The 19,259-nt window shown below is 44.8% G+C and overlaps 1 protein-coding gene across 1 annotated transcript; it reads left to right on the forward strand.

The window, feature by feature from the left end:
• Positions 1-89: 89 nt before the first annotated feature.
• flrt1b (fibronectin leucine rich transmembrane protein 1b) lies at positions 90-19,259 on the forward strand. The gene is made up of 3 exons (XM_012819453.2): positions 90-178; positions 13,344-13,848; positions 16,964-19,259. Exon 3 carries the CDS (start codon positions 17,100-17,102, stop codon positions 19,257-19,259), a length of 2,160 nt encoding a protein of 719 aa, XP_012674907.1. The 5' UTR covers positions 90-178; positions 13,344-13,848; positions 16,964-17,099.

Here is a 19,259-nt window from a genome sequence, read left to right on the forward strand (position 1 = left end):
GTAGCTACCTTCATTCGGAATTCGAGTCCTGTGCGAGCGGTCCAGCGTCTTTCTGACGGGCACGTCAATTTCTGAGGAGCTACCAGACCAGACGGGGTAACGACTCCTCATGCAACAGCCAAAGCAAAAACATACACACCAGGGAGAAGAACGAAAAAGAAATAAGCAGCATTAAAAGGTACGCGGTTGTAATTTTTTTCTTTTACCCAACCACTTTCAGCGTTTAAAGCGCCACTTGTTTCTTCATGGATAACACTGAGCCGTCAGTGCTGGCTATAGAGAGGCATTGTTTGATTTGCCCTGGATCATCCATGGACTGTGCGTCGGGGATATAAGACTAGAATGCCAAGTGCAGATTTAAGGACAGGGAACAGCGTTTTGGAATCTATTTGGAGCCATTAAAGGAAATGATCGCAGTGCATGTTTAAATCGGTTATCGATATATTATACTGATATTATTATGCCACACTTACTGACAGGGGGACGGGTGAATAGTTCTCCTTGGAATGATGTTGAATTGTAAGGTGTCTGGCGCGCACATAGACCATTGGATGTACAGTATGTATGGGACATTAGCGCGCGACTCGGTATGCATGTGTGGGCGTGAGTGCGCGTGTGCTCAACACGTACTGATTCAGAACCGGGAGCAGGTTTGCGGGGCTGGATGTCTGTGCATGTGCGTGTGTGTGTGTGTATGAGTGAGCGAGCCAAAGGGAGTGCGTGTTTGTCTGTACTGTTAGAGAAGGGTTAGGGGTCTGTTATAACAGCGTTACCCCGTTTGTACGTATGCCAATGAGAATTCTAAGCACCCGATTATTTCCCAAAGTACAGGTGTCCATTAGGTATAATACAGAACACTTAAACTTAATGGTCATCAGCCATGCCTTCACCTCCACTCTCCAGATTATTCTTTCCTACCCAAAGCATTTATGAGAAATCCCAAAAGTGAGAATAGACTGGCTGATAAGCAGTAATTCCCTCCTTTTTTCATCAGCCATTGCTTTAATGCTTCATTCAAGCCCTCCCTCTCCCATCTCATCGCCTCCCCATTGAATACTCCACACTTCTCCTGAATTTATGGTGCCAGAAAAACATCAACTAGGATATTACCCAGTAAAGGAACAAGGAGGAGAGTTAATATATAAAGAATTAAATGGTACAGGAACACTAGGCCCCCCTCTCCTAGCGCTCTAATATTTCTTGTATGTCACTCACAGTAGTCCTGACAAATATCTTTGGGAAGGGGGGAACTGCCAGAAATTAAGAAGAAAAATTCAACAAAACTAGGGCAGCTGTTGCTTATGTAATAAGACAAAGTAAGAGCGAGGGGCGCAGAAAAAGAAAATAATTTTCACATTGTGGTATGTGTGGGAGAGGGAGAGGGGGCAGAGTGAGCGAGAACAAGAGAAAAATATAGAAAAGTTAGGAGTATTCAGATGTGACCTTGTGTATTCACGATCTCCTCTCATGATGACGTCCCCTTCCTGGCATTGTTTGTAAAAACACACATGTACACACACACTCTCACAAGCACATATGAACATCTTTCCACTATCTTTTGCTCTTGTGGGCGACAGCCAGCACACAGTGGGAAGTTTGTAGATTGGCCAGTGTAAGACCATAATCATGCCAAGTGAGTGAAGCCACCACATATCTGTCACACACACACACTTAACTGCAGGGCACACAAATGCACTGCCACCCACCATCACCTTAGCACGTGCTGGTACCACACAAACAGCATGGGAGCTAGCAGTTTCTCTCTCACTCAAACCCTTTCTCACAGATGTACACATTGAGACACACACACACACACACACACACACACACACACACACACACACACACAAGATGCCATGCTGTAGCTCATGAAAAAAAAACGGTTCAATTGTTATTGTTCGATGCTCCAGACAACGCTTTCATTTTTTGATGTGCACAGAAAATAGAAGTCACATCAGGGCTGTGCACAGACCCTAGACCCAGGAGATCTAGAGGATCCAACACATCCAGCGCAGTGGCAGGGATTAGCAAGGAGAAACACACACTCACACACGCACTCACACACACACACACACACACAAACACACAGTAACACGCACACACACACACACACACAGTAACACAGACACACACACAGGCCTCAGATTACACAAGCTCACAGGGGCCTTACAGTAAGAGACTTCAGATTAAAATGTTAGTCACACAGCACAGTCAGAGAGATAGGGGAGATGGGGAAAGAGAGAGAAATAAGAGTAAGAAAAAAGACAGAGAAATAAGAGTAAGAAAAAAGACAGAGGAGGGATTGAAAAAGAGAGGAGGGATTGAAGGACAAATAGGAGAAAAAGACAGTAACAGAGACCATCAGAATGAAAGGAACAGGAAGAATGGCAGAGTGAGTGAGGGAGTGAGAGATCGAGTGAGAGAGAGAGGGAGAGAGAGATAGATAGAGAAAGAGAGAGAGAGAGGATGAGAGAGGGTGCTAGTCAGATTAGGGCTTCCAACCATCCCAGATCAGTGGCATTTAGCATGGAGGCTAAATCTCTATCCCCAAAATACCACGGGGTGGGGGAAAACACAGCTCACATTCGAAACATTTGGCATGAATGTCATTGTCCCTATTTATTTATTTATTTACTTATTTATTTAGCCCATGGAGTATACTTCTATTTTAATCTGCTTCAGAGTATCAGACAGAATGGGGGAAATGCACAGCGTGCGTGTGCGCTCTTGGCCAGCCCCAGCCCTGTGTATATGTCTGAAAGCCGTGTGTGGAGCTGTGTGGAGCTGGGTGCTCAGTGTGGTAGGGCTAACGGGGACATGGTTTGCCTGCTTTCCCCCTGCCGTTCCCCCCTCCGAGTGGCCCTCATGTCAGCCAGGGCCAAAGGCTCCACGGGGCTGCTGGTGGTAAAAGCTCCACCGCTGATGAGGAGCGACACAACAGAGGAGAGATTACCCATGATGCACATGAAGCGATGCCACACGTGATGAATAGACATCCTCCTGCATTTCCATGAGAAAGGACCCAGCAAATGCAGGCACTCAATGTATAGCCCTGTCTGAGGGCATATACTGTAAACACTTTAACTTTAATCCATACCCAGATGGGATGAGTGCACATATACACACACACTTTAAATCACACATAAACACACACAAACAGTAGGGGAGATTTTAATAAGGACAGGTGATATTCACTCTTGGTTTGGCAAAGTGGGCAAAGCCAGATCAACTAAAAACGGCTATGGCGATGAAAATATTAAGGTTGACAATTGCAATACGAATGGCTGTTTTGTGCATGTGTGTGTCCTTCAAGAAACAGCACTCTGAGGCAGGCTGCAGAAAACAGGGATACTGCTAGCTTTTGTCGAATTTCAAGAGCTCACTCAAGGAAATGAAATTCAAAAAGATTGTTTTTTTTGCATGTGCCTTTGTCTATTTTGGTTAGCAGTAACATTATGGGCATGATATTATCATACCAGAAATTTAGAAAATACTCATTAAATGAGGAAATGGAGTTAAAGTGCACCTTTGAAAGAAACTACAGCCATTATAAAATCAGGTTTATGCACAGGTTGGAGTGATGGATTCTAAGGCAACAGACTCAAGTTTTTTAAACAAAGGAATTGTCTTAATTAGCAAACCAAACCAAATGAAAGGTTTGAGCATTCTATGGTCAGGTTTGAGCATTCTATGGTCAGATTTTAGTATTCTAATCTAGGGCCAGATTTGCATCAGTTTGAGCATTCTATGGTCAGATTTGCATCAGTTTGCCAAAAAGCTCCAGACGCAAGACCTCTAAAAATGTAGCATCTGGCATTTCTATTAGCTGGCTAAACTGCTAGAATACAACAGCCCTTACCTGAAAAGAGAACGGAAGAAAAACATTCTGGTTTGACCTGTTTTTATTTATCTGCTGAATGCTCTGCTGCTGAGTATCATCATAAAGTAACCTGTATATTATGTAACACTGTATCCTTGTCCATACATGAACCACTATTCCTTTGTTAGGGTCACTGAGTTCCAAAGGCCCTATGCCCTGCAAGGATGCACGGATTACTTCAGCTAGATTTCAGCCTTTGCTTTTAATAATTGCTCTACCCAGTATATTGTGCTTTTAGATAAACACCAATATATATGCATCTACAATTAAGTAAAAGCACTAAAAAATTACTGTTAATTAATCTAATTACTGGTACTGTTAGCCCAATATGATGAGAAATTAACAGAAGCAGTTGTAGCTCAACCTGGTAAGTCCGATGTCTAATAACGCTAGCAGTTAGCTTGTCAGCCTGCTCAAACGTTCAAGTGCTTTACTGAAGATCTCCATGGGTCTGTTTGCCTCAACTAAGTTAATGTAACATAGAAACAACAATCAGTGTTGAATAATTAAGTTGGTCTGATAAAACATTTTCAGGACAGCAAATGCTGTGAAAAAAAAAGACTTGATGCTGACTAAATGCTGTGAAAGCCAATGCAATATTAATGCAACATATTTAAAAGCACAGACACAATATAAATTGTGGAAAACGGATAAATTGTGGAAATAAAATATTGACGCTTTTTTGTTAGTTCTGACCCTCTAGAAAAAAACACCCTTCACAGACACGAAGTAAAGTTACAAAAGATCACATAGATTTCATGTGCATAGCATTGAGAATTTACCAATTCCTATCTGTTTTTGACTGTAATGTGAATAAACTACAGATTGAATAAAACAGATATATCCTATATGTCCAAAGACTACAAACGTTTTAATGTATAAAACAGGTGAAATTTGTCATTTTTCAATGACATCCTGATAATGTTTGTTAGTGACCACTGAACAGTCTCTGGAGCCCCCCCTTGTGGTACTTACCAGTGGTCAGTGCAATGTGCTAGAGGCACTAACGAGTAAGTAACCAGTGCTTGGAGCTCCTTCTAGTGGTACTAACCAGTAATAGGTATTACCAGTGCCCACAAGAATGACCAGTGTGAGCTACAACCCTCCTTCTCGATATTAACTCACAACAGTCACTCCTAAGGCCAGAAATGTGATGGCACAAAATGAAGAACTGGCTGCAACTGACAACATTTTGTCCCCATTTTTTACAGATAACAGCACAGACACCAAACTACACACCACATGCTTTACCATTCACTTATTATTTCTTGCCAGATTATCAAATTATTGCCAAGAAAAGAGGGCTTTGACAAAGAGGGACAAAGAGATCGAAACAAATGGTGTATTGGAGTGATGAGGAAACAAGTGAACATCACAGACGTTCCTGTTTTCCTGGGCTCTGCACACACACCCCTACATTTCACCCCAACAAAGATCCCTCTCACAAAAAGCACACACTAAAAAAATTAAATTGGCTTGGCTTATTAGAGCCAAAATGGGGGGAAAAGAGAAAGACAGGGAGAACACAAATAAAAGAGGTATCTGAAGTAATTTTTCCCCCTTTGTAAATAGTGAAGAAAAAGCACACACACACATGGGGATTGCAGGATACAATCTCTGCACAACACTACGCATCTCCTTCACATCTTGAGCCAGGACCAGGTTGTCGTAGGCACGGTGCAGCAAGTCATCGCCATGATGCTGCCAAAATGAACCGGAGCAGACGTTGGATACGTTGGCAGTAAATAATCATTAAATCTGAACGCTCCGCAGCTCCTCTGATGACTGGAGAGGCGTGGGACGACCTCACAGCTGTCCCCCTTAACCGCGCAAGGGTAGCGCTGAGGGAGGGATGGGGGGTTGGGGGGGAGCAGGGTGGGATGGCCTGGTGCAGCGTCTTTGGGATGATGAGGACTTTCAGCAGCGTAATGGAGTCTAAGCTGCACCCTGCATGGAAACTCATCCATGCGTTCTATTGCCGTCCCGCATGTCAACCTATATTCGCTGAGCACAAAAAAAACGGGAGGCGAGGCGAGGTCCGCATTTAGGTGGCTGGAGCAGAAGCGATGCACTGGCGAAGGATGGAGGGAGGGTGTGATGTTTGGAGGCTTAATGGTCAGACCTGACCCCCGGGTCAGCGTTGCATGCAGTGGGAGGATTTTCTCCTTTTTTTAATGGGCTTGGCAGAGCGAATATTTCTTTTCTCCTCAGGTATGAAATTTGATCAGGACCGAGCTCACATTTTACAAAAAAAAAAAATTCTGTGTCTCTTAGAGCGTGTGTGCGTGTGCCTATTTGGAGTGATATTGGGCAAGTGAAAATGGAAAAGCCTGCTTGTTGACAAGAGGGAGGGGAAGAGAAAATTAGGCAGCCTGACCCGGCAAAATGTCGACTGAAGGTTGAGAACGGTCGCCTCAGAGACCATGCCCACCGTCTGGAAACACATAACCTGTGAATTCATGACAAACTGTGAGGGGCTAATATTCTCTCTGAGAGTGTGTTTGTGCCCACACAGTCAGGACACACAGGCTCTTTTGCTCTCACTTACACACATACAGGCACACATACAGGTTAAGACACTAGATGTGCAGTTCTAATTCAGCAACAGAGGCTCTGTAAGCCACGTGTACACACACTGCACTTAGAGGTGGAGATGGAGAGTGCTTGCTGCAACACACCCAGTTTTGCTGTCATGTGACCTTAGCTGTTTGAACGCATTCGGGACCATCTTGTTCACTGACCCGAATGGCTAATAAGATGAAAAACATAGCATTATGTTTGTGTGTAATGTAACAGACTGACACAATGCATATAATGACCTTTCTTTATACATTTTAGCTACTGTACATATTACAGATTACCACAGGGTAGTGAGAAAGAGAGATGGCTGTAATATGGCAAAACACCTCATTATTTTCAATTTCTCCCTCCATTCTCTTCTTCAAAATAGCATATTTGTTTGATGTGTGTCTGTGCATGAGTGTGTGTGTGTGTGTGTGTGTGTGTGTGTGTGTGTGTGTGTGTGGGCTAGAGGCCAGATGTGTGTGTGTGTGTGTGTGTGTGTGTGTGTGTGTGTGTGTGTGTGTGTGTGTGTGTGTGTACGCATGTGATGCCAACAAAGAGCTGAAAAGAGAGAGGGAGCGAGACAGAGAAAAGGAAGGTACCCGGCACATAAATTGCCTGTTTATTTCCAGCCACTGCAACATTTACAAAGAGACAGAGAGTGACTGAAAGAGAGAAAGAGAGAAAAAGAGAGAGAGAGAGATCTAGGGAGGGAGAAATAAAGGCAAAGAGAAATAAGGAAATAGAGCAAAAGAAAGTGACTGAGAAAGGAGCGCGATAAAAGACAAAGGAAGTGGAGGGCCTAGCGAGCTACAGGAAGAAGAGACAAGGTGAGAAGGGAAGGGTGCGATTACGAGGAAGGCTAAAAGGAAGCTTCCAGAAAAGCTAAATTGAGAGAGAAAAGAAGCCAGATAAGTGAGACAGGTGTGTGAGTGTGTGTAGCGCAGTGATTACAAGGCAGTGATTGGGGCAAGGTGGGTGTGCTCTTAAGGGTTGCAAAAACACCACTTCGGCAGAAATAAAGGAACAGATTATACTCGCCAGGTAGATGGACTGATGAAGTGGAAGAGAGAGAGGAAGTAATGAAGAGAGGTGGACAGAAGAGACAAAAAATATCGAACAGCAGCGAAAGTAGTTGTTGATGCAGAAACCAACACATTCTTAAAAGAAAAAAAAATCTTCAAACCACAAGGAAAAATAACAAAAAGATTTTAGACGTGTATTGGGAGAGCAAAAAAAATTGAAAGGCTGAAAATCAGCACGTATTTGTTTGTTGTGTTTGTTAAGGGTAGAGAGAACTAGAACATGGAGGCAGAGAGGAAGCGAGAAAAAGGGAGAGTGTAGGGAGGAAAAGATAAATTATTTCAGATGCAAAACACTGCATCAATTTTAATGGGCTGTGTTTATCCAGCCCTTCTGTCAGGTGTGTGTATCAGACAGAGCGAGCCTGACAATGTGACAATTATTCCAGGCCGAGCCTAAACGTGTTTATTCTAGCTTCAACTCGGTGACACTATTGCTATCCGAGAGATTTGATTTCTTTACGTGCAAAAGACATTAAAAATAGACACAGGAGAGGTACTTCATCCCATGGCACAAGGAGTCTTACGTTGAATGTGACGAGAAACACTGTCAAGCACGAGATCAAAAGGCATCTGTATGCAGAAACATGTTCAGGTGACTGCACAGCACAATAATTATGATGGCAGATTGGAATTAAACTACACTGACAAATCTCTACTGGATTTCTGAGTATTAGCCTATTGTGTGGTTTCTTAAGGCGTAGCCTTACCTTGCCCACATACAAAAGGCTCAGAAGGGCGACTAGCTTTATGTCACACACACATACTCACACACACAAACAGAGAGAGATACACACACACACACACACACACACACACACACACACACACACACTCACACACACACACAAACAGAGAGTGATACGCACACACACACACAGCACAGCACAGCGCCTCTTGTGCCTCTGTAATTTAAGTCGTTTTTTGTGTTATGTATAGAAGGTTTTAAAAAGAAAAGTAAGGCTTTGTGTTTGCTTAGTAGGCTATGTCTTGAGTTAGGATCTTAAGATTCAAATGCTCACTAGCATACCTGGTGGCCTTTTTTATTCATTTCTAGTTGTGTTACTGTACCCTATGTCTTCAGGCCAATGTGTACACACAGAAACAGTCACTAGAGCCAAGCTTTTCAGTCAGAGAAAGACTGTTTGTGTGTGAGTGTGAGAGTGAGTGTGAGTGTGAGTGAGAGTGAGAGAGAGACTGTGTGTGCGTGTGTGTGTGTGTGTGTGTGTGTGTGTGTGTGTGTGTGTGTGAGAATGAGGGTGAGCTGAGGCAAATGTTACGCTGTGTTTACGGAGGGAAATTCTGATATTATAAAATGGGTGACTGTTTATGCACCTCTCTGGTGCATGCAAATGAGAAAAATAATGACGATGTTGCTGTCTGCAATCACCGTGAGACTTGATGAAAAAAAAAAAAAAGGAAAACTGAAAGGAGAGAGGGGGGGGGGGTGTTAGTGACAAAGAGGAGAGACAGAAAGAGAGAGAAGACGAGAGACGGGAATGGAGGAAGACAACAAGAAAGAGTTCAGGTATGAGGACTAGAGAGATACAGAAAAAGGAGAGATTTGAAGAGAGAGAAGAGAAGTAGGCGAGACAGGAAAATAAACTGTGGTGTCTCCCTCCTTCCCTCCTGTATTTCCACCATCTCTTCCCCTCATTGCTCCTGGTCTCCGTCAGTGTCTCTCCCCTCTGGTTGCTCATGCTAAATGGCCGCTGTGTGTGTGAGGGAGTTAAAAGGCCAGTCACATCCTCCCCCAGAGTCCCTGCGAGCCTAAAACCACTTTCCCCAAAGCTGAATTACCCCTGATTACCTTTGGATAATTACCATCAGAACACAGGGAAGGAGAGAATGAAAGCGACAGAGAGAGGGAGAGGAAGAGAGATGAAGGGAGGGGGGGGGGGAGAGAGATGTTGACAATAGCACTTAAATTACTATTCAAGACTTACAACCCCTGTGCGCGCGTTTGTTTATTTTTAAAATCAAAATCTGAGCTGTTGGTTTGTTAAAGTAATACCAAATAAGATACGTCCTCTGGGCAGAGGCTCGTCGATATGTTTGTTTTAAAGCTGTCAAAGCTCTCAAGAATGGCACATTACACTGCCTTGATGTCAGTGCGCTGTCACAAATTACACCAAGGATGAAGACGGAACACGTTTCCAAACACGATATGCGATGAGTGAAGATGAGAGGAAGCAGCTTCTACTGCACAGGAATAAAACTGTATTTTTCATGCCGACTGGTTGAAACCTTGGGGGCTAAAACGCTCTCAAGGCTACAAAATCATGGGGCCGAGTCTGGGTCTATACAACCTGGGCTAAATCATACTCGTAGGTACCTCTGGCCTGGCCTTAACCACAGATGGGAACAGCCGGTGAAATAGAATTCTTATTCCCATAGCTCTCTGACGCGAACAGTCGCATTGTGGACTTGGAGTGAGTGATTTTACCAAGGCTGCGCAGGCTTGCGGTCAGGCCTATAAAGTCCGGTCTGTGCCAGCAGAAGGCCGTATGTTGTTCTTGGACAAAGAAAAAAAGTATTAAAATAAAATCATTCCATGTTCAGACTGCACCAAATTGGCTTTGACGCTTTGGAGTGAAAGCACTGGGACACTTCGTAAAATTAAAACAGACTTTGTTGGGCCACACAGCTCATTGAGCTGATTCCCTAAATTGATTCCTTGTGGGAGTCCTCAAACCACAAGCCTGGAGGTCTGTGATTTGGTTATAACGACGGGCACTTTAAAATGAAAGCGGCATGGAGAAATTGGCATGGCCACAGGACCACCAGCTGGGGCTCTGAAGTTGCGTAACACGCAACAGGCCCAAGACTTCTCTTTCCATACTGCCATTGTTCTCCGTCCACCAAGTCGCACACAACAGGGACCCACGTCCATCTGAACTACAATACGGAACAGGGACGTCGCGGCTCCTCTTGTTCCGTCACACACACCTGCCGACAGCCAACAGCCGACAGCCCAAACTCGCCCCTTCTCCTTTCCCTCCTCTTCCTCACGTCCCCCCACTGAGGCACCCAAGGAATAGCGCAGCGCTCCCTCTGCTCCTGCTGAAGTCCACGCTAGACATCGGAGCGATGTTCATGCCTGCAGGCGAGCGCTGTAGTTTCTCTCTTTCTCTCTCTTCCCACACCCCCAGAGAGCCCCCATCCTGATCTGGGGCCCTGATAAATACCCCTGACACACAGGCGTACCCGCCAGGCATTACTGTGCCATTACTCCGTCCACAGCCGCGGTAGGCATGGCGAGACATTTACACGGCCCGCTTCAGAAAGCACTCCAGTGCAGTACCGGCATGCCTGGAGGCTACGCACCAATCTCAGAATATTAACCACCCACTATATTACACTCCTTACGCAAGGCCGTCTAAATAGAGTCGCTGTTCGCCTCATGCACTCGGTTTGTACACACAGCTATCCCTGTTTTAATACGACAAAGCAATTCATCAAGCGCTGTACTGAATTAATAATGAATTTGATTTGCTGGTAAATAATTATTTCATGGAGTACTCTAGCAATATTTTATGACAAAGCTGTGTGTGAGATGAGATCAGCCATTAAGTTTTCATGCTCTCTTATGATCTAAGACAAAGGAGCCTGCTTATGGCTGTATGTGTGTGTTTTTCTTTCTGCTGAGTGTGACAGAGAGAGAGAGAGAGAGAGAGAGAAAGAGAGAGAGAAAGAGAGAGAGAGAGTGTGTGTGTGTGTGTGTGTGTGTGTGTGTGTGTGTAGCATTGTGCAAGGATGTTTTTCACAGAATGCATGTGATTTTTGGTGCTCAATTTTGAAATATCTGTGGAGCTATTATGTGTGTGTGTGTGTGTGCGTGTATGTGTGTATTTGTGCACACATGTGTTTCGATATGTGAAATCAGGCTCTGTTAGGTTTAAACCCTTCTTGGCCTGACAGTAATTTCTGCCTCCAAATTTCATTCCAATGGGTTCATCAATCTTCCTCCCTCCCTTTTCTCCTCCATCTGCCTTTCCCTCTCTCCCTCGCTCTTTCATTCTCTCACTCCTTCACTCAGTAAATGAGAAATTGAAAGGCATAGATGGGGAGGTTACGTGCGCTGGATGGTTAAGCAGTCTGACACAGAGAAAGAGTGCATGCACACACACACACACGCACATGCAAACACACAAACACAAAATGGTACTTCACACACCACCACACTGAGAAATACACCTCAATCATTGTGAGAAAGGGAATGAAAAGTCCCCCACACACACCCTGTTCTTCATATTAGACTCTTTCCATCACACAATATCGACACATGACACATGACACATTCAAATTAAATATTCAGAGAACTCCCATGACTTTACTAATGTTCTGGAACAAACCCCACAGGCCACCCGAAGGCTCCAGCAGCAGCAGTATCATCATTAAGAGAACATTAAATTGTCTGTAATTATCATTAATGTACAGGACAATTTTACAGTGCATCTAAAGACGGAAAGTCGAACAGTTGGGAAAACAGCGACCTGTGCACATGGCGGCATGGCGTGGTGTGTAACAAATGATGCTTTACAACAAGAGTAAAGGGAGGGGGGAGGGAGGGAGAGGAGGACACAACGAGAGGAAGAGGTCAAGAGACAGACCCTTGCCATTAGAATTGATTGGCTTGTAAGCCTACAATACTTTCATTGATTTTAATCGCTTTATCATTACTCCTTGTCGTGCGCACAGTCCTTTCAGATGGCTCTGAACGTTTAATGCATCCCCTCTTACAGAGCTGAATGATCCCTTATGATCCATCTTCATGCATCTCTGCCTCCGCTCACTGACTTTAGCATCAGCAATATTGTTTTGGGAAATGTTCCTGCACTCTGATTCTGCTCTGCAAGTGATATTACATGTTGTGCGTGTGTATGTGTGTGTGTGTGTGTGTGTGTGTGTGTGTGTATGTGTGTGTGTGTGTGTGTGTGTGTGTGTGTGTGTGTCTTGGGGTGGGGGTGACTGTTCAGAGGACACTTCAAACATTGCCCACCGATACATCAGTGTTTTTTTTGTTTTGCAAGGGCAGGGCAAAAATATATAGTGTGCTCACTGAACAACAATGAGTGCTAATAGCTGTGTCTGTGAAATCTTAAAGACCATAACCATAACAATAACCCTCCCGGCGCGTGGACTCTCGTGCACACACACACACACACACACACACACACACACACACACACACACACACACACCGTTATACACACAGGGAGTGTGTCATACAGACATACTGTATAGACATCCACACAGACAAACACTGCAAATGACAGGCACACACACACGTGATTTAACAAATGTGCACACTAACTCAAACACATGAAAGCCCTTCAAATGATTTAATGGTCGTACACACATATTCAAGTTAATTAGGCATGCTAAGCAACCCGCACACACATTCTCCCCAAGACAATAATGCCGGGAAATGCTTCTCCTCTCTCCAGCACTCAATCATATCAGTATTACACACCAAGGAGCCACATCCTCTCCTTTGCATGCATTTCAATTGGTCTACGCGCGATATCTGACAAATGATGCTGACCCCTCTGTTCTCGCTCGCCCATGAATGGCTCTCTGTTGGAATTAACGGCTGGTATTAACAAACAGAAAGCGATATGCCTCCGACCGATAACACAAATCCGCCGGCTGCTGCGTGCGTGCTGCAGCACATCCTCCATACACATGCAATCTGTGCTGTTCCTAAAGACAAGGAGGAGAAAAAAAAACCCTTTCAACCTTTCTTGATGAAATGAATAATGGATTAACACGGGTTATCTGTACCTAAATCTGCGCTTTTTCTGCTTCCTCCACAGATAGTGCCATTTCCAGGCATCAGGCTTAGAGGAGGCCAAACCAATTATGGCGTTCTGAGGAGACCCCCGCTCACTGCATGCTTGGATGTGAAGCTGTACCACTGTATCAAGATGGTGGCTGCCCTGCCAGACTCGAGGCTTAGCATTGGAATTCTGGCTTTCAAGACTGGCAGTCTCCACAGTATCAAGCCAAGGGCAATTACTTTGATTGGTTAGGACTGGAATAACAGCACCTATATATATATATATACATACATATATTTATATAAAACTTTACAGGGGGCTTCTGGCTGAAGCCATGCGGGTTTCAGAGTGTCGATTTCCCATGAATCTTTGGAGTAAGGGCTGCTTGCATCATCTTCGCCTGACATCAAAAGGAATATAGAGCCTGGGGAGAGGCCTGTGCGAAAAAAACACAACTCTATAACGAACAGGTGGCCATTTTGATTTTGGACACATCTCCGCAAAGTGCGCTACAGCATAGAGGATTCAACACTCCATCTAGGTGAGACCTGACTCGCACACCCACATCTGTTCCAATATCTGTATCCAAAAAAAAGATTTCTTTCTAAAGGCAAAATGAGTGAAAAGGATGATAAACGAAGTGCAAGTGACAGGCAAAGAAATTACATAATGACAAAACGAAAAGGAACTTCACCTCTACACAAACACACACAATTTATAAGAGGTTGATAAAAAAACTATGAGACAGTAAAACTGACTCATCGGTGCTCGTACAGAGACCGACGCAAGACGGGGAAAAAACAGCGGGCTGAGATGAAAGACAAAGGGTGAAAAATAGATAAAAACAATAGTAAAGAAAACCCACATCTGAAGGCCTTGAAGAGATAAGAGTAGATTACAGGAAGGAAGGACCTGAAAAATTGGTCAACAAGTTACAAAACGTGTCGTGGACTTCTGCAGCTGTGTTTAAAGGGAAGGCCGGGGGAAGTGGGCGAGCAGTCTGATGTGAGCTGGTCGGAACATCACTGACTCATTAACTTGGGTGTTCAGGAGCGGCACACATTTGGGGCGGAGTATCGGAGCTGTTTCACAGCAGTGATAGCCAGAGATTGCTCTTACAGTGAGTGCTTTCACATACACACGAATGCACACGCGCACACACACGCACACACACGCACACGCACGCACGCACGCACGCACGCACGCACGCACACACACACGCACGCACACACGCACACACCGTCTCTTGAAGAAAAGAAAAACGACCCACACATATATATCAGCACTCATATGACTGCATACACAGACTCATGAAAATACACAAAAGCAATCCATTTCTGTCTCGCACACAAATGCACATGAATACACCACACACACACACACACACGCACACACACACACACACACACACGCACACACACACAAACACTCACTCACTCACTCACATAAGCTCCTGCACACAAACAATTCAGTTTTTATTTTGTTGGCTTAGCCTAAATGGATTAGGATGAAACGGGACAACTATGGCAGGGAGGCACGTTAAATTAGATGTTCAAAGATGTGGGTTTTTCCAAATGGTTGTTTTTAATTCCACACATTCTCTCACTGCTCTCTATCAGTCTGCCATTAATAAAAATGCTGTGAGACCCTTTGCAGACTTTATAAAAAGAAAAGTATTTATTTTAAATGCTGCATTTATTCCCTTTATGTAAGCAAATTCTCTCTTCAGGGGTGACATTTACCCAACTGCTCATTTTCACAGCCGAGAGCAAATTTACTTTTCAAATGGACAAGAAATTGCCAAACTGTCGACCACCAGGTGTGTCTTCGAACTCAAATGGCACGCCATTAAAGAGCATTTAAATGTTATTTGGAGAAACGCATGCACACCACACACACACACACACACACACGCATGCACATTTGCCTTGCAAAACAGCACTCACATACAGAGAGCTCTCCTTATACTTCATGCAGTAACAATACGTGCCACATCCACTGTATTCACAGTCTTCCTCTGACCTCCATCTCACTAGACTCTTGTTCCAATCTATAAAAAAAAAAAAAAAACATATCTCCCCCTCGTGCTACCTCTCCTCTCCTCTCCTCTCCTCCCTCTCCACATCCACTCTCCAGTACTCTCATCCTCTCTTTTCCTGCCAACCATGACAGCTTTGCATGGAAGGTGACTGAGTGTGAGGGCTTGTTTTGCATGGGTTTGCTGCCTGAGGCAATAGTGTCGGGAGCCGAGGGGAAACTAACAAACTCCCATCTGGCCTTGGCTAAGACAACCTTAAAAACACAAACAACACACATACAGATGCCACTGGAGAGGCTACTGCTAGGTGAAGAGAGCACCAGCAGGGAATTTGTGGACACACACACACACACACACACACACACAAAGAAACAAAAGCACACACACCAAAAGCTGAAAGTCAACAAACATGCCACATTTTTCTATCTATAAAATGGTTTATAACATAATCTCTATAAACCTCTAGTGCAAAGGTGCCCGGAAATTTATGGAGATGATTTTTTGTTGTTTGTGTGTGTGTGTAAAAATAATTTTAGAGTTATTTTGTGCACACATGAGAAGGTATTTGCTCAATTATTTCACCACAATTTCTTTGAAATATGTTTCAAAGTATCTAAGCAGGAACAGGAGGCAGCTGTGCAACAGAAGCAGAGGAAACACTAGTAATGATGACCAAAGAATGTTTTCTGTTCCTCTCTTAGCCACAAGTCACCATGACATGACTGAAAACAAACCACTTCATCAGAGACTGATTGCAAAAACAGTTCTGATAACACATACACACAAGCCTACAAACATGAACAAAGGTACATAGGCATACACCTCATGACATCCAGCTGAACTGAAAAGACTTCTTTCATACAAGAGTGGGTGCTAGCACACAGCTGGTGAAATCTTTTTTGGTAGCTTTAAATATATCTGCTGAATAATTCATTAATTGGCTCTATTTTTGAAAACAATGACAAACCAACAAAGAACATCCATAGTGCATTTGGTCTTGTGGTAAATGTCTTTGATTCTCCTCCACCATCTATTCCTAAATCCCACACACGAATCATGCATGGAAATCAAACTGCATCTGACCTCAGAGTGAACTTTATGAAACTTGTCCTAAAATTAAATTGTTGATTTATTCATATACTACTGTGGATAACATTTGAATAATAATATGACTTAGGGTCGCACTGCGAATAACAGAGTAATTGTTTTTCCAGGATCTCAAATGCCAATCACATTTTAATATGTTCAGATATCCCCCCTCTGCCTTGAGCTTGTCTTCCTCTTACTGCTATAGAATAATTGCCACAGTCTCTTCTTTCTGTCTGACAATTTTTCTCTTCTGTTCTTCCCCTAAATTATCTTCCTCAATATACATCATTATGCGCTATTATGCTTTTCTCCCTATGTTCCTTACAAGGATTGTGACCCCTCTTCTCTTTTGGGTTTGACAAGCTAATTGACTGATTTTATTTGATACAATTCAAAAAGAATATGTGGCCCTCAATTTGCCTTGTTATTTAGCCTTTGCACACTGGGACCAGAACAGCCCAGAAGGCAGAGTAGGTGTTGATGTATTAAGATGCTAACACAGTAACTCTGTTTGTTGTCCTCCCTATAGGTATTAAAGAGACACCCTTTTCTGGAAGTCCAAAACAGCCCTTCCAAAACCATCCTCTTAACTTCACCAAGGAGCCTATAAGGCAATTGGGGTTATCTACAGCCAAGAGGGAGTAGCAGCCAGAGCCAACAGAACTATGGCTGCCGAGAGCCTGGTGGAGCTTCGCGATTGGCTGTTCCTGATTCTCTTGTGTCTGACACTATTAGTTGAGGTCTTGGAGTTTGCTGCGGCAACGGCTGCTGTTGCTGAGGCGGTTGCCGGAGATGGAGACTACCAGGGGGAGGTGTCATGCCCCTCAGCCTGTCGCTGTGACGACAGCTTTGTTTACTGCAATGACCGAGGCCTGAGCATCATTCCGCCACTGCCTTTAGCAGCTGCCGTGCTCTACCTTCAGAACAACCGCATTGACAATGCTGGATTGCCTACATCCCTAGAGCGACGAATGACTGTACGAGTCATTTACCTGTATGACAATGAACTGGATGATTTTCCAAAGCATCTACCCCCATCGCTTCGAGAACTCCACCTGCAGGACAACAACATACGAACGCTACCGCGTGCTACTCTAGCTCGACTACCACTGCTTGAAAAATTACACTTGGATGATAATTCAGTGTCAACAGTGAGCATAGAAGACAAAGCATTTGCCAACAACCCGCGACTACGACTCCTATTCTTGTCACGCAACCACTTATCTAGTATCCCTTCAGGTCTGCCAGCATCCCTAGAGGAACTAAGGCTTGATGACAATCGCATCTCGACCATCCCCACCCACGCTTTCCGTGGACTCTCGTCCTTAAGGCGTCTCTTTCTGGATGGCAATTTGTTGGCAAATCAACGAATAGCTGATGATACTTTCGCACGACTCTCCAACCTGACAGAGCTCTCACTAGTCCGCAACTCCCTCCTGGCACCACCATTGAATTTGCCCAGCTCTCACCTGCTACGCCTCTACCTCCAGGATAATGCACTGGCACACATGCCCCGTGGATCCCTGGACGGCATGAAGAGACTACAGAAGCTCGATCTGTCAGGCAACAACCTCACCACCCTTCCCCGGGGCATTTTCAGAGACCTGGACAGTTTGTCCCAGCTGCTGATGCGTGGAAATCCTTGGTATTGTGGCTGTAATCTCCGCTGGCTCTATGACTGGCTCCATATGCGGGGAGCATTTGTAACTGTGAGGGGTTTAACTTGCCACAGCCCTGAGCGAGTGAGAGGGCAGTCATTAAAGGAGCTGACAAGTGAGATGAAGTTATGCGAGACAGTAGGGGAGGTTGGAGTGGTTGGAGGAGGCGGAGGAGGCGGAGGAGGTGGAGGGGCGGCAGGTAAAGAGAAAATTGGAGTTCTTCCAACGGAGGCAGCCAGCACAACCACACGCATGCCCCAGGGGTCTCTCTTCACCCTTAGGTCCAAATATCCGGGCCACATCCCCGATCTGGTGCAAGACCACCTTGGTGTAAGTGGATATGGTGAGGCTGGTAAAACGTTACATGTTGAAGTCAAGCCACTCACACCAGAAACAATCCACATCACATGGATTGCAGCACAACCAGCCCCGTCTTTCCGGCTTTCCTGGTTGCGACTGGGCACAAGTCCTGCAATGGGCGACATTACAGAGACATTAGTCCCTGGTGATCGCAGAGAGTATCTACTCACTCAGCTGCAGCCACAGTCCAGTTATATCATTTGTATAGTGCCCCTCTTTGTAAATGAGGGCAAAAGTTCATCCCGTTCCTCAACAAACTTGAACAAGGATCATGAGCACCCTGCTTGCGCAAAGACTGAGACATCAGATCTCACAAGACAGTCTGGTTCAGAACAGGATGGGACCGATCAGGGAACAGACCAGTTTGCAGCCCTTCCAGTAGCTGGAATTATTGGGGGTGCCACAGCATTGGTCTCACTGCTCCTCATTTTTGGCATCTTTTGTTGGTATGGCCATCGGGTGGGGTACCTTGCACCCGGCGATCAGTCCGTGTATGGGAGGGGGGACGTGGTCAACGGCCGTGCCAGCGGCAAACATTATGATGACTATGCTGAATCGGGCACCATAAAGGACACCTCAATCTTAGAAATAAGGGGGCCTGGTTTCCAGATGACACCCATGGCAGCGCACCAGCCGCTGCCGCCCAAGGCTAAATGTGAGGACATGACCTACATTCACACCATCTTTCCATCAAATAACACAAGCCTCTACAGGAGCACCCACAACCACACAGCCAATTCAGGCTATGGGACCAACCGTGGGTACAGGGAAAGAGGTATACCAGATATAGATTACTCATACACGTGA

Source organism: Clupea harengus, chromosome 20 (genome assembly GCF_900700415.2).
Source record: "Clupea harengus chromosome 20, Ch_v2.0.2, whole genome shotgun sequence".
Taxonomy (NCBI): Eukaryota; Metazoa; Chordata; class Actinopteri; order Clupeiformes; family Clupeidae; genus Clupea; species Clupea harengus.

Excerpts from the sequence above, each read along its gene's own strand:
- flrt1b (XM_012819453.2), top strand. The coding sequence starts at position 17,100 with ATGGCTGCCGAGAGCCTGGTGGAGCTTCGCGATTGGCTGTTCCTGATT.